Raw genomic sequence first — 13156 nt, 5'->3', positions numbered from 1 at the left:
CACAAAACGTACAAATAAAATTATGCCGAGCAATGAGACAGATCTGAGCAAATTTCAAAGGGTTAAAAAGTGGAGAAACTTTTTAAAGGTTAAGACTGTGAAAAATAATGAAAGGTAGGATACGAAGAATTAAATAAAATCCTCTGTTTCAAATTTTCTCTGAAAAATCAGTCAGCTGAGAGAGATGGTTTATAATCCGCGAACGAGTTAATTACAGGGATCGTTGATGCGAGGCAACCGAACCTCTGAAATACTAAATTCAAAACGCGTGTTCGTTAGCAGAGAGCCGCTCGGAGGCAGAAGGCAAAACCAACGGAGAATCTTCCTCCCGGGGACTACGTTTAATTAAATCTTTTGCCAATTTACATACACGCACAGCATCGTCCTGGTAGAGGATCCTTTGGAACTGTCGGCTTTAGGGAAGCTTTGTAGAGATTCGTATCGTTACCTGCGCCACCCTTTACCTGACACAACCACCATTACGAGCACCGATCTTATGTACTTTTTACCGTACCAACATCGTTGACCCTTGTTGCTCTGGCCACCGCGGATCCCAGCTAAGCTTGTTTCATAATAATGGACAACAAAATTAGAAAGAGAAGGAAACTTTCTGATGTGATCCTTTGATTTGATATTGTTGATTTATGTTAATAATAAAAGAAGATTGGGAATTGAAGACAATATATTAAACGTTGAATATACTTTTAGATAAGTTTATCATTTATTTAACAGATTTTCCTTTGGAACAACCTTAGCCTTCTTAATTTTTTACTTTTAATTGGAAAGCTAAGAGACGTTTATGATGTATTTTAGAAATGGTAAAACTGGTACTCTGAGATTCCAAGCTAATAAGGAAATGTTTAAATCTAGAATGGAACCTAATTAATTTTTATGCCAATAAAGGAAGTTCTACGTTTATAACAGGGGTAGGTTAATTTTTTCTCAAAATACTGCTGTGGAAAAGTTGATGAAATAAAAAGTTTTTCTCACTGGAACATTCATACCACTGATCCGAAAGATTCGAAATAATAATCCAGATCGTGTATTAGAAAATGTATAACACTGGTGCAAGAAATATTAATAAAAGACACAAGTAAAATTATCACTTTAATTCTTATTGGAACACTTTATTAATAATTCTAGATTTCTGAATTCGTCGTTTGAATTTGGTGCAATAATTAACAGGAGAATTTTATTGGGTATTAGTAGACAATCCAAGTAAAATTAATTGCTATTGGTAAGCTGGTACTTTTACTTCGACAAACTCCAAACGACTGCTTTAAAATTTTAACACAGAAACATGTCAAGAATGCTAGAGAAAAATCTAAAAAAAGATTAACGTTAAATCTAAAGAAACTTCTGCAAACAAGAAACTACTATTAAAAGTTGTGTTAAATATTATCAGATCTAAATGTAAAAATTGTGTAAAGAAAATTTGGAAAAATTTTTTTATGGATTAAAATAAAGCCATCCAAAAAATATCTTCAAAAGAACGAACAAAAAATTTTGGAAGAGAACCAATATAAGTGGACCGGAAAAAACACCCACGTGGTCTATCGTATTTTGAAATACACTTTTATTTCGACTCGGTCAAAAACTACGATAACAATAGGTCAGTAGATATGTATATCTGAAATCATCGTTTTTTTTTCTTTTTTCTTTTTTTTTTTTGAGGGGGTGGGGCAGAGTGTAGACGTCGTCGGTTTTCAGAGAAAAAAAAACGAATAAATCGTTACCGACGTTTAATCGATTAATCGCGTCATAACATTTATCCAAACATTATAACGCGAGCTTTCGTTTACCTTTTCTTTTGCGTTCCATTTCATGGAGGGGAATTTCGATGTGAAAGCGAGGAGCTTCTTTCTCTTTCGTTGAATCGCGAGATTTTTCTCCTTCGTTCGCGTGATACAAATCGATATATTCTTATCCTCTTGACTCTCCGTCGATACTCGATTCTCGTTCGACATATCGCAATGAAATTTCTACGAGAATCGCGAATCGACGATATTGCACACGAGCCCGCAGTCAAATCGATCAAATCGCGTTATACTATGAAAACATAATCGAAAGGAATAAAAGTTACACTGGGTGTATTTGATAACTGGTCGAGTTATAGAAAATCTGCTTATCTTGAAGATGAAAGAAGACTTTAATCTTTGCACTGAGAATCTTATCTACGGTCAAACATCGACTTTAATCCGCTTGGTGTTAAAATTTTCACTTTAGAGATCGATAATGATATGTGTATATTAAGAATTTAAAGAAAATTAAAAAAATATTTTTTTCTTTGAAATACTGTCGGATTCATAGATAACACTTTTTACATTAATTATGCTATCAGCCCAAAATTATTCCAAAATCCGTGTCCTAATATTGTAACAAAAAAAAAAAGAGAGAAAGAGGAGACAGAATATCTACTGTTACAGAAAAATGTTCAAGAAGTAAAAGAACCAAAGTAAACAATTATAAAACCACGAAAACTCAGAAATTATTCGATTCAAAATTCGTAGACGTTACATTGCATATACTATTAATTAAAAATTCGTATCGCTGGAAAAAAGATAAAAAAACAATATGAACACTCTTACATAAAAATCGCATAATCTAAGATGGACCTAACCAAGCTAAAAAATTTGAAAAGTCATAGGCGAGATATCCAATTTCTCATCTGCGAGACAAGCAGAGTGCAGTATAATCCGGAGCTCGACCAAGCATCCGGCAGACACCCGGTACAAGTCGTCACACGTCGCGCAGTCCGTCGACAGTGATGAATGACTCGATGAAACGACAATGCTCTATCTATGTACAATGTTTCTATATACATCATCATCATCGTCACCATCACCGTGGGCCAGCAGTAGCACGTTCACTCATCACACACTCGGTAAATTACAAATCAGCCCCTCTCTACAGATTTTCAATTCGTCGAGACATAACCAGCCAAACGAAAAAAGATAGAAAAACAGAACCAATCGAAAAATCAAAGAAGAAAAACCAAATTTCCTGACAATCGCTGCCAGGCAAATTTCTTCGTCATCCTCGAACATGCACCGGATTGTTCTCTCTTGTTTGATTTCCTTTTTTTTTTTTAATGCCCACTAATAGCTAGTTTCGTTCGCTTGTTCGAGACCAACACCTCGTCCATCTTCACCGATCACAGTTTGCTCATCTCAACGTTATCGTCCACGACAGTCGACGAGAGAAAAGTTCTAAAATCAGAATTATCACGGGAACGATTCGTCTGGCACTCAGTAAGGCCTCCAGACGTTGTTGTCCGGTCTGACTTCTTCCTGTCTGACGCTGCAACTGTCCGCCACTGCTCTCTGCTCGGGGCTCTCCGAATTCTGAAACTGATTCCCGTATAATTGGGAATAGAGGATGCTGGGCAGGACGCCGGGCGTTGGGAAGTAGTTGCCGTAATTTTGACCGAAGCCTTGCTCCTCGTGCACAGGACTCTCCGTGGTACTCGAGTCCGTCGATAAGGACCTGGGAGACACGTAGTCCTGGTACCTCTGACTCGGTGTCCCCGACATTAGGCTGCTCAGAGGGTCCAAGGGATCCGATTGACCCGTCGTCGTCGAATCTGGCACCACTGTTTTCGGGGGAAAAGAGAAATTCGCTTTTGTGGTTTAATTTTTAACGAGAGTGATGGTGAGAATAGAGAATCACAATGGGAATTTTCGAAGCAGACAGTTTAAAATAATTGGTGGATTTATTGTTGATGAAAGACTATGACGGTAATAATGAATTATTAATTAAGTATGAGATTTTAAAGCCTGGGACCGTTATCTTTGCAGGGAAAGAGAGATTGTCCTTTGTAGTTTAATTTTTTAGTTTGACGAGGATGATGGTGCGAACAGGTATAATTATTCATAAATAGAAAACACATAAATATATTATTAACACGAGATATTACTCCAAACTAGCTCATACTAACTCCCGGAAGCCCTCAAACATCTCAATAATCCGTATTGCAATTACTAAAAATTAAATCAATCGTTATAACGAAATTAATAAAAATTTCTTAACAAAACCATCGTGATGAAACGCGTGTGACATTTTTCTTTAACTAAAAGACGTAAAATATAACTAATATTACTCCAAAGTATCCCATATATATCATAATAAACCCTAAAGGATCCCGAAAGACCCTACTGAAATTACCAGAAATTCAGTCAATTATGGGAACAGAAATAATACAAATTTCTTAACAAATTCAACACGATGATATACTTAGGACGTTCCCCTGTAAATGCATTTTTGTTTCACGCCGATCGAATGTTCGGTTCCCGAGATATCGTTGTTGGAAGCGCAAGATAATTTTTAATATCTCGCTACGTCTGTCCTTGTCGCACGCTCGGACCTCTCGCTCGCACCTCGTCACTGACCTATCACAAGCTCGCGTCACGTGCGCTGGTCAGTGCAGACACCGAGTCAGCAGCTTTTTTACTATTTACTATCGCGCGTACGCATTTCGAGGAAAAAATGTAGGTCATGGCAATGACTGGCCCATTCATCTTCCCCGCGTGTATTGGCTAAGCGGCTTTCGGGCCCTGTATCTCGGCAACCGATCGAAATATCGACTCAAAACAAAGTGCGTTCTATAGAGCATGGTTTTCACTGTCTCGGGGATGATAGTAGGTTTGATTTCTTGTGATACAGTTAGGCATATTAATCTTTATTTTGGGTTTAGAATCTACCACCTAATCGGTTTTCCATTTTCTTGCGACGAATGAATGTACGAAGATAAATCATTTGTTTTTTAAGAATTGAACGTCAATCATGTATATTAGCGTAATTGAGTTAACAAATTAATAAAAAGACATGTAGATCAGTTTCGTTTCCCACAGTCTCAATGATAACGATGACGTAATTCGACTATTTAAACCGATAGTCCATCTCTTTCTGATTTATCCTATAGGTATTTTGATTTTCAACTTGCGGAAACGCACGTTTGAGTTCTTTCAGACTGAATTTCGTCTATTCTGTTTGCAGTTGTTGGAAACGTTGATGACGTTATGGTGAAACTAATTCCATTGATTGTCGCTGATTGCGTAACGCTACAATATCGATTACAAATGCACTGTAGTGCGTACTGTAAACATCGGACGATCAACTATTAATACGATAGTTTGACAGGAAGTAAGCGTGCGTTTGGTTCACGTATGTTTGGACAACTATCCGTTGTAAATGAAATAAACCTATCAAATGCAAAGTATAACATATAACTAAAACGAGCTATGAAGATTTTCTCATTAATTTGTTGCAAAATATCCTTTGAAAAGTACCTGCTAGAATTCTTACTTTATACCTTGAATTACTAACTTCAATAGAAAGTCTTGATCAACCAGTTTAATTAGTACAGAATAACTCATCAAATAAATAATAGTTTGATCAGTATATCGTGCTATTGCTTCTAAAGAATCTTTAGCTGCAGGACAAATTGTATTGGCAGCTAGTCTCTTAGCTTCTTTCTATTCTCCAAGATCGAAAATCATTTAAAAGGTCTCATCGTACAATTAAAAAGATTCGAAAAATCACGATCAGTCAAATGAAATTACTTCGGAATGAAGACCTCTGGCAATGACTCGGGAAATGAGACAAAGACTGAGAATATCATTTGTCTAAAGAATCTACTTTAAAAACACTGACTGTGATTCGTAAAAATTTAATCCAAAAATTACATTTATAAATAGAACCTCGTTTCTTCTAAAACGAACCGCCATGCTAATGCCTCTTAAACCTCCTAAAATCAAATTCAATAATCGATTTAACACGACGTTCCACGTTTTCCAAAGAAGCTATACTACGGTAATATCAATGAATTGAAAGGAATTCCCGTGCTGATAAAACGACGCATCAATGATGAATCAATTACGCGAGAGGAGGACGCAAAACATCTTCTGATGAGAGGGAGAGAGGGGGAGAAAGAGAGAACTGAAGACTTACGGGATGATACCGCTGAGAACGCATCCTGCTGTGCCGTGGATCCTGCACCGGTACCGGAAGTAACAGTGGATCCCGCTGTCGAATCGGGCGCCGTTGGCGTGTTCATAGACGCGGCGCCCGCGAAAGACGCCAACGACGAGGACGACGGGGGTGGTGGTGGAGGTGGCGGTGGCGGGGGTGGGAACGACGCTTGTGCCGCGCACGACGACAAAGGGCCGGGAAGATAACCAGCGTAGCCAGCCGTGCTTCCGTATCCCCATGAATTGCTTGCAGTCAGACCGAACTGGGACATGTCTGAGGAGATCATGCTCGTTCGTGTATCACAATTGCGATTTTTGATCCTTTTCGGCCATCTCGACTAACGCGTCCTTCGTTTATGATCGAGGCAAATCAAATGATTAGTTAATCCTTTCAACGCTAACGAAACCATCTAGGGCGACGAATATGTAAATAGGGACAAGTTCTTCTGACAATTTAATTCGAGCTATATCTTTCTTTAAATTTTTGTACGTTTTTGAACGTTCAACTCGAATGAAAAATGAAAACACCATGTATTTCTTGAATGTCTATTACATAGTGTAATAATATCTGTCTATAGAGAATATGTGTTTCACAGGAGAGATGGTGACAAAATGTTTGTGTTTATTGTGATTTAATATTTTGTGTGTATATATAAAGAATATAATCTATTATTTCTAACGTATGTGATTAACGATGGATATACAAATTATATATGATAAATAATTTTAAGGACTTTGCATTTTTGTTTTTGTGTAATTTCAACATTGATGTAAGCAATATTCATAAACGACGTCGGACATCTGAGCAGTGAAAGGATTAACAATAATACTTTATGAAACATATTTCTTTTTACCAGAAATGAAATCGAGAGATAAAGTGAGAATAATTTTCCTTATGAGCATATTGAATTTTATGATCATGACGATTTTACGATAATATGATTTTACCAAGAATTCTACGAGTTTTATGTTAAAACACTTATTCTTATTGAATGTTTGTTGTTCAAAGTTTGAAGTTCTCAAAGGTCCAAGTTAAATGATCAAGAAACAAGCCGTAGTACTTTATACTAACACAAATAGAACTTGAATTGAAAAGGGGGGGTACTTAGCACAGCAGGAAAACACATTGAAAGCAGCCAGCAAACGAGGAGCGCAAGCCAACAGAGGAGCATTTACGAACTTGTAAGAAGCGGTGCCATAATATAGTACACTTTCTCCAACTAGTCGTCCAAGCCCCGTTTCTCTCGGAAACATAACGCAAAGCTGATAAAAGAGCGAAGCACAAAGGCGAGCGAGGCTAAACTTAAATATCTTCCAAGCAAATCCATTTGCAGCGAATCAGGCAACAGGAAGCCAAAGAATCGCATCGATATAACGACGAAAAACGTAAAGCCAAATATCAATCGGACGATTCCGCGAGCTATTACTTTTGAAAAAATATTCATTTCGAACATCTTAACTTTAAAAATTCATTTTGGATATCTAAGCGTGCACATAATTATACCTGGACTTAATTAACTTCGCTGTAAATTAATATCTGTACTTACATATACGTATTGGATGTTAGAGAACACAAAGAAACAGGAAATTTCATAAAGATAAATGTTATTACTTCAGAAATTGTGCAAAATATTTTACATTCTGTTGAATACACGATTCTGTTCTTTGTAGTAAATTTCCATGAAATTAAATTCCTTTTATTACAAAGCAATGAAAGTTACCGTGTGTGAATATTCTGTTTTATTGTATGTTCTCAATTACACGGTAAAATAAGCATAATAAGTAGTAAATAGAGATATTAATTTGTCCAGTTCCGATATAACAGTTAAGTGCAGGTACACCAAGCAAATATTTACAGTGAACAAGTTTAATGATTTTATTTTATTTATTGAAACTTTATGGAAGACGTTTAACCAGGGAATTATCCATCAGAATTACTAAGAATCATACGCTTCATGTATAACGGAAAAGCATCATAATATCACTGGTATCGATGATGCACGAAAACCAAACTTATTTTTTAAACGTCTTAAAATATACACCTTTCAAATTCAAAAATTCTTGAAAATACTTCACATTTTATCAAATCCTCCTCAAACTCCTATTCTCTACATTAAATCTCCCAATTAAGAAACTAAATTTCCATTATTAGAAATTAATTTTCGATTTACTTTTTCCTTTCATTAGAAATTAGTCTTCCACTCACTTTTTTCTTCTATCAGAAATAAATCCTCGACGTCAATTTTTACGCAACCATATCGGTGACGCGGTATCATACTCTTCCCAGTTGTACCCCATTTACAAGACACCTTGTATAGGTAAATATCATAGTCTGAAAATTGACAAAGGCCGTGTAGCAAAGGTAAAAAATATAGAGGAAACGAAAGAGTGAAAACGCTCGAACGAGAGAAGATTATTCGTCGATCCGAATTAGTTTGCCGGGGAATATACACGGGGGATCGAAGCTTCTTTTGCGCCCCCTCGGGGTTGGATTTATTTTTGCGGCATATAGGCAGCATACCCGATAGATTTTCCAATGAGTTACGGGGTTGAAGGCGGAAAGCTCTGGAAGCGCGAGGGGTGCAGCCGGACAGAAAACGGTGGGATGGAGGGCGCGTTCGAGATCAAAGGGTTGGTCATCCCCCGCGCGTACCTCCGGCCAACTCAAATAACCGAGAGCTCGACCAGCGCCACTGGGCCGTCGTTGACGAGAGGCTAACCCTAAATAGCGCGAGCCAGCATGCTTTCGCATCGTTCGTTCAATTTTCACCGGGCCAGGGGAGAAAGGAAGCTTCCTTTGGGGCTGATATCGCGACGTAAGGAGAAACCTTTGATTAACGCGACGCTAATTTCACAGTTTCGATTTAGCAGCAATTTTCTATCTCCTATCTTCATTTTCTTCGATTAGATCAAGATATTTAGGGATGGTGTCTTACGGTAATATTAGATTGATCAGAAAGTTGTTCATATATTTTGGAAGCAAAAGATTAATTATCGTTCCGACCGATATTTTTATTAACTAATCTTCGTCGTTGAATATATCAAATTTCATTTTATTGTAAATATAGGAAGATTTATTATTTGGCTTTTTGTAGCATTATTATTTAGTTAGAAAAGAAAAACTCTTGCAAATTTTCCTATCCATCAATTGTATATTCTGTAACACATCTAAGGTGCAGCCTATAATAGAACAATTTATCAATTGAATTCTTTATTGTTTATACTTTGACGATCAAAATGTGCATACGTTTCACATCAATTTATAAGTCGTAAATATACGAGCAAAATTTGTGGGCGGAATGATCAACCTACTTTATAATATACCTATTAACTACAAATTAACATTTCCTCTTAGAACGTGTATTATAAAATGTTAGTGCACGATTGAGAAACATCAAAATCTTATTTCACCATCCTAAGATTGTGAATATTATAAACATGTATAGTAAATATTTGAAGAGCTCATAACAAAAACAACAGTTATTAATTTCAAAGATATGACTTATATTATCGTCAAATCAATAATATGATAAATGTACCATATCCCTCATTTATTGTTGAATGAAAATCTAGGTTCCATGTAACTTCATGATTTAATTAAACGCAACCCTTGAATCATATAATTACAAATATTGTTACAGCAATTTTGCAATACGAATATATGTCTAAAAAAAGACACTGAGATGTGGTGTACTGAAATTAATAACACTGGAATATCCATGCTCTTTCTTGGACAAAGACAAACATAGATAAGAGTAGTCTTTAAAATTGACATAATGAAACATCAAGTTATATAGAAGATATGCTATGAGCTAGCAAAAAGTCTACGGAGCACTGGACGGCGTTAATCGACGAAAGTTACCAGCTAGCGGATGTCACAAAATTCGCGGCAAAGATGGAGGAGCAACGGGTGGATCGAGAAACGCCGACGCGAATTATCGATGTCCGATGTGGGGAAAAAAGTTAATAAAGGAAATACCCGGCATGCTTGATACTTTATCGAGGAATTTTGCCGCGTTATCGCTTTTGGATCCGAAGGCGACTCATTAAATCGACTCTCTATCTCTACCTTCGCCGAATATTTTCCACACGGGTTTCTTTCCGCGAGAAGATAATAAATTGCGCGGATAAATCCGCGAACATATGAAAATCTCTCGAACTTTGGTTGAAAAATTTCGCTTTATTTCCGCGAGACCATACCTGGTGGAACGTGAGATTTTCTGAGAGAAAAGAAGGCAAGGGCGGGAAGGGGATGAAACTGTAAGCGCGATGTTTCACATAGAAATTCGCGAATCCGGTTGCAAACGTAGAGAGAACGCGGGGGTTACCAGGCCAAAACGACGAACCATCCTCGACGAGGCAGCCGCCGCTCCCGTGGCAACCCCTTTAATATAATATTTAATCTAGCTTTGAACAGGCTTGTGGTTTCCGCCTCTAGAGTCGAGAAGCTAGTTCTCGCAAGCCTAAACCTCTCTCTCTCTCTCTCTCTCTCTCTCTTTCTCCCTTCCTGTATTCGAGACCAGGAGGGCAGCGTCTGCTTGGAAATATTCCCAGCTTCCAGACAGTCGCTTCTTACGATATTGTCGATGAAATTTCATTTTTTAGATCTAATTTATGTTATGGAAGATCGAGAGAAGGGTTTTGTATTTTCTTAAAGATCTTTCGATTATTCTTAGAACGATTCAACTATTCTCACGATGACCATCCAATTACGACTATGCATTCTTTAGTGAAGGATATTGCGAAGTCATAAATTAAAGTATTTACACACCCCTTTATCAATCAGAAGGGATGGAAAGTTAAATTTAGTTTGCAATCGTCATTCGTGAAACGATATGAAACTGCATCTGGGAAATTATTAATTTGGTTACTTAATTGTTAATTTAATAGCAAGAGAAATTTTAACAAAAATCTGAGAAACGGCGAAGGGCTACATTTACATAATAGCTTTTATGTAAAGCGATTTGCGAAATAGAAATACTGAAACGCGATGAAAGCTTCATATCGCAAGCGTCCTTCTATCAATCAAGTCTGCTCAATACCTAAATGAAAATACGCCTAGCGAAGCGATAATTAGTACCACAAATATCATGAGCATTAAATTCAAAGAAAATAGAACTGGAAGGTTAAGATCAAAGTTAGAATTAGATGACGCGACAGGGACGAAGGAGCAACATTCATCATGCAGATAAGCAGATCGAATACTTACTTTGACAGTTGGCTGGCATCGCGTGCCTGAAGGAGGACAACGGATCCCGTGGCTGCAATGGATTCGGCAGCGGCTGCAGGGGATTCGGCAAGGGTTGCAGAGGATCCACCAGTGGCGAGGCGAAAAACGGGCCGCCTCTTTGCGAGGCGAACGCGAACGCGTGGAACTGCTGCTGCTGCCCTAAAAGAGACAACACTGCGATCAACCGTGCGCCTGTCCACTGGACTTCCGGTAACCGCATCAATCCTTCTTCTCTTTCATGTTTTTTATTTAAAAGATATGAATCCCTCGTTAAAAACTGAACAAAATACCATTGAAACATTTATGAACCATAATGAATCTTCATCCTGAATAACTTTGACGAGGAACTAAAATTTCTGTTTCAATTACAATCTTTATTATATCGCTTCTATATTATTTACTCTTTACTACAGTTACTTATGAAACTCTATGTGTCAGTGGAAGCAATTCGTTACATAGATATTTTGTTAGGGATAATGAACTAGAATTTATTTAATATTCAGATTCGGAAGTTATATTTTATAAAAGGATCTAATAAGGAATATTTCATTTATTTGATTTAAGGAATACTATTCATCATTGTTCAGATATGAAAGAAACTATTATACGTTTCTTCGTCGTTATGCGTATGCAAAAGATATGCAAGACAGTTAAAATAGAATAAAGCCTACGCTTCATAAATTCGTCGCCAAAGAACGCTTCACCTATCCTACGCACTCTTCAGGGGAAAGAAACCTCCTCCCTCCATCCTCAACTAAATTCATCAAATTTCACCGAACAGAACTACGCCTCAACTCGGAAATTTCTTCAGATCGCGCTTCAAAATTCTACCTTCGATCTGACCACCCCAAAATTCTCCCTCTCTCTCTCTCTCTATTTCTCTCTCTGGGGAAACAGAGAGAACAGCTCTTCACTAATGCGTGCCCACTGTCCATACTCTCAAAAGTACCTCAATTCTCATTTATCGGCTTTTATTTCCCTAGGCAACCGGTGTTCTCTCTCCGATCATCTTGCACGAGCTAGGTACACGAGCTCACAGTTTCGAACGAGTAAAACCGAATACAGAGAAGAGGTGAACAGGTCGAGGAGACAGGTCGAGGCAGCGATTCATTTTATTTCCCGGGGACGGTGTCGCCAACCCAATTAAAGACGTCCCAACAGGCGAGAGAGTGTGCTATCTGACGAGGCTGCTGCTACTATGGTCAGGTTAGGTTAGGCCAGTCTGGCACCACACGTGGACCTGGCTTTCCTACGTGAACCGTCGAAATCTACGAACCAACACCGGCGCCACGGGAGAAGGCACCGGAGACCAAAGCCAGGAGGGAGCACAGAGTGAGAGAGGGAGAGAGATGGAACGAGGGACAGAGATCCCCACGTCGTCCTGATAATCCAATCGAAGCCCTAATTCTAACTCGGCAACCCGAAATTCCCGCCGGTTTGCTGAATAGGGTACGCTGCACGATCCCGGGGACACAATGGGGGCGCGACGGTGGAACAGGGGCCAGGGCTAACGAGATCTATCGTTAAACGACCGACACCATCCTTCGTACGCAGTGAAACTTCCAACACGAAGAAATTTGCCGACGACTTCCTTACGTCAAACGTTGGGCAGAATTGCAAGGATTTCGTAAATTGCAGAAGGTTCGAAGAATTTGTGGGTATCAGATATACGCGAATTTTCATGCATTTATGGGAAATTTGAAGATGTAATGGTGCACAGAAATCAGGGAAACATAGTACAATGCTATAAAAACGGTCTTTTTTAATATTGTCATAGTATGACATTCTTCTAAATAACATTCTTGTCTATCTACCTCCATGGACACTGTCAAACCTGACCAAATTTTCTCGTGCCTTCTCGCATCATCTCCAAAGTGCATCATTATGAATTTAAGCAGAAACAAAGGACTGCAATCTCCAAGAAGCTCGACAAACCTCCTTTCATCATCCAACATCG

At 38.2% G+C, this 13156-nt stretch overlaps 1 protein-coding gene across 3 annotated transcripts in view; it reads right to left on the bottom strand.

Moving 5' to 3' along the window:
- Positions 1 to 1555: 1555 nt before the first annotated feature.
- The window catches only part of LOC117155277 (uncharacterized), a 32867-nt gene continuing 21266 nt past the window's right edge, over positions 1556 to 13156 (bottom strand). For 2 of the 3 annotated variants that reach the window (XM_033331095.2, XM_076623463.1), the window contains exons 5-7: positions 11179 to 11358; positions 5950 to 6243; positions 1556 to 3592 (exon numbers count right to left, since the gene is read on the bottom strand). In XM_033331095.2, the coding sequence (XP_033186986.1) occupies positions 3249 to 3592; positions 5950 to 6243; positions 11179 to 11358 (818 nt within the window). In that variant the 3' untranslated portion in view covers positions 1556 to 3248. The remainder of the gene's footprint in view (positions 3593 to 5949; positions 6244 to 11178; positions 11359 to 13156) is intronic. The other variant, XM_076623464.1, reaches the window with a different exon arrangement.

Source organism: Bombus vancouverensis, chromosome 12 (genome assembly GCF_051014615.1).
Source record: "Bombus vancouverensis nearcticus chromosome 12, iyBomVanc1_principal, whole genome shotgun sequence".
Classification (NCBI taxonomy): domain Eukaryota; kingdom Metazoa; phylum Arthropoda; class Insecta; order Hymenoptera; family Apidae; genus Bombus; species Bombus vancouverensis.
The sequence above is the reverse complement of the archived record's forward strand: the minus strand, read 5'-3'. Positions and strand labels throughout refer to the sequence as shown.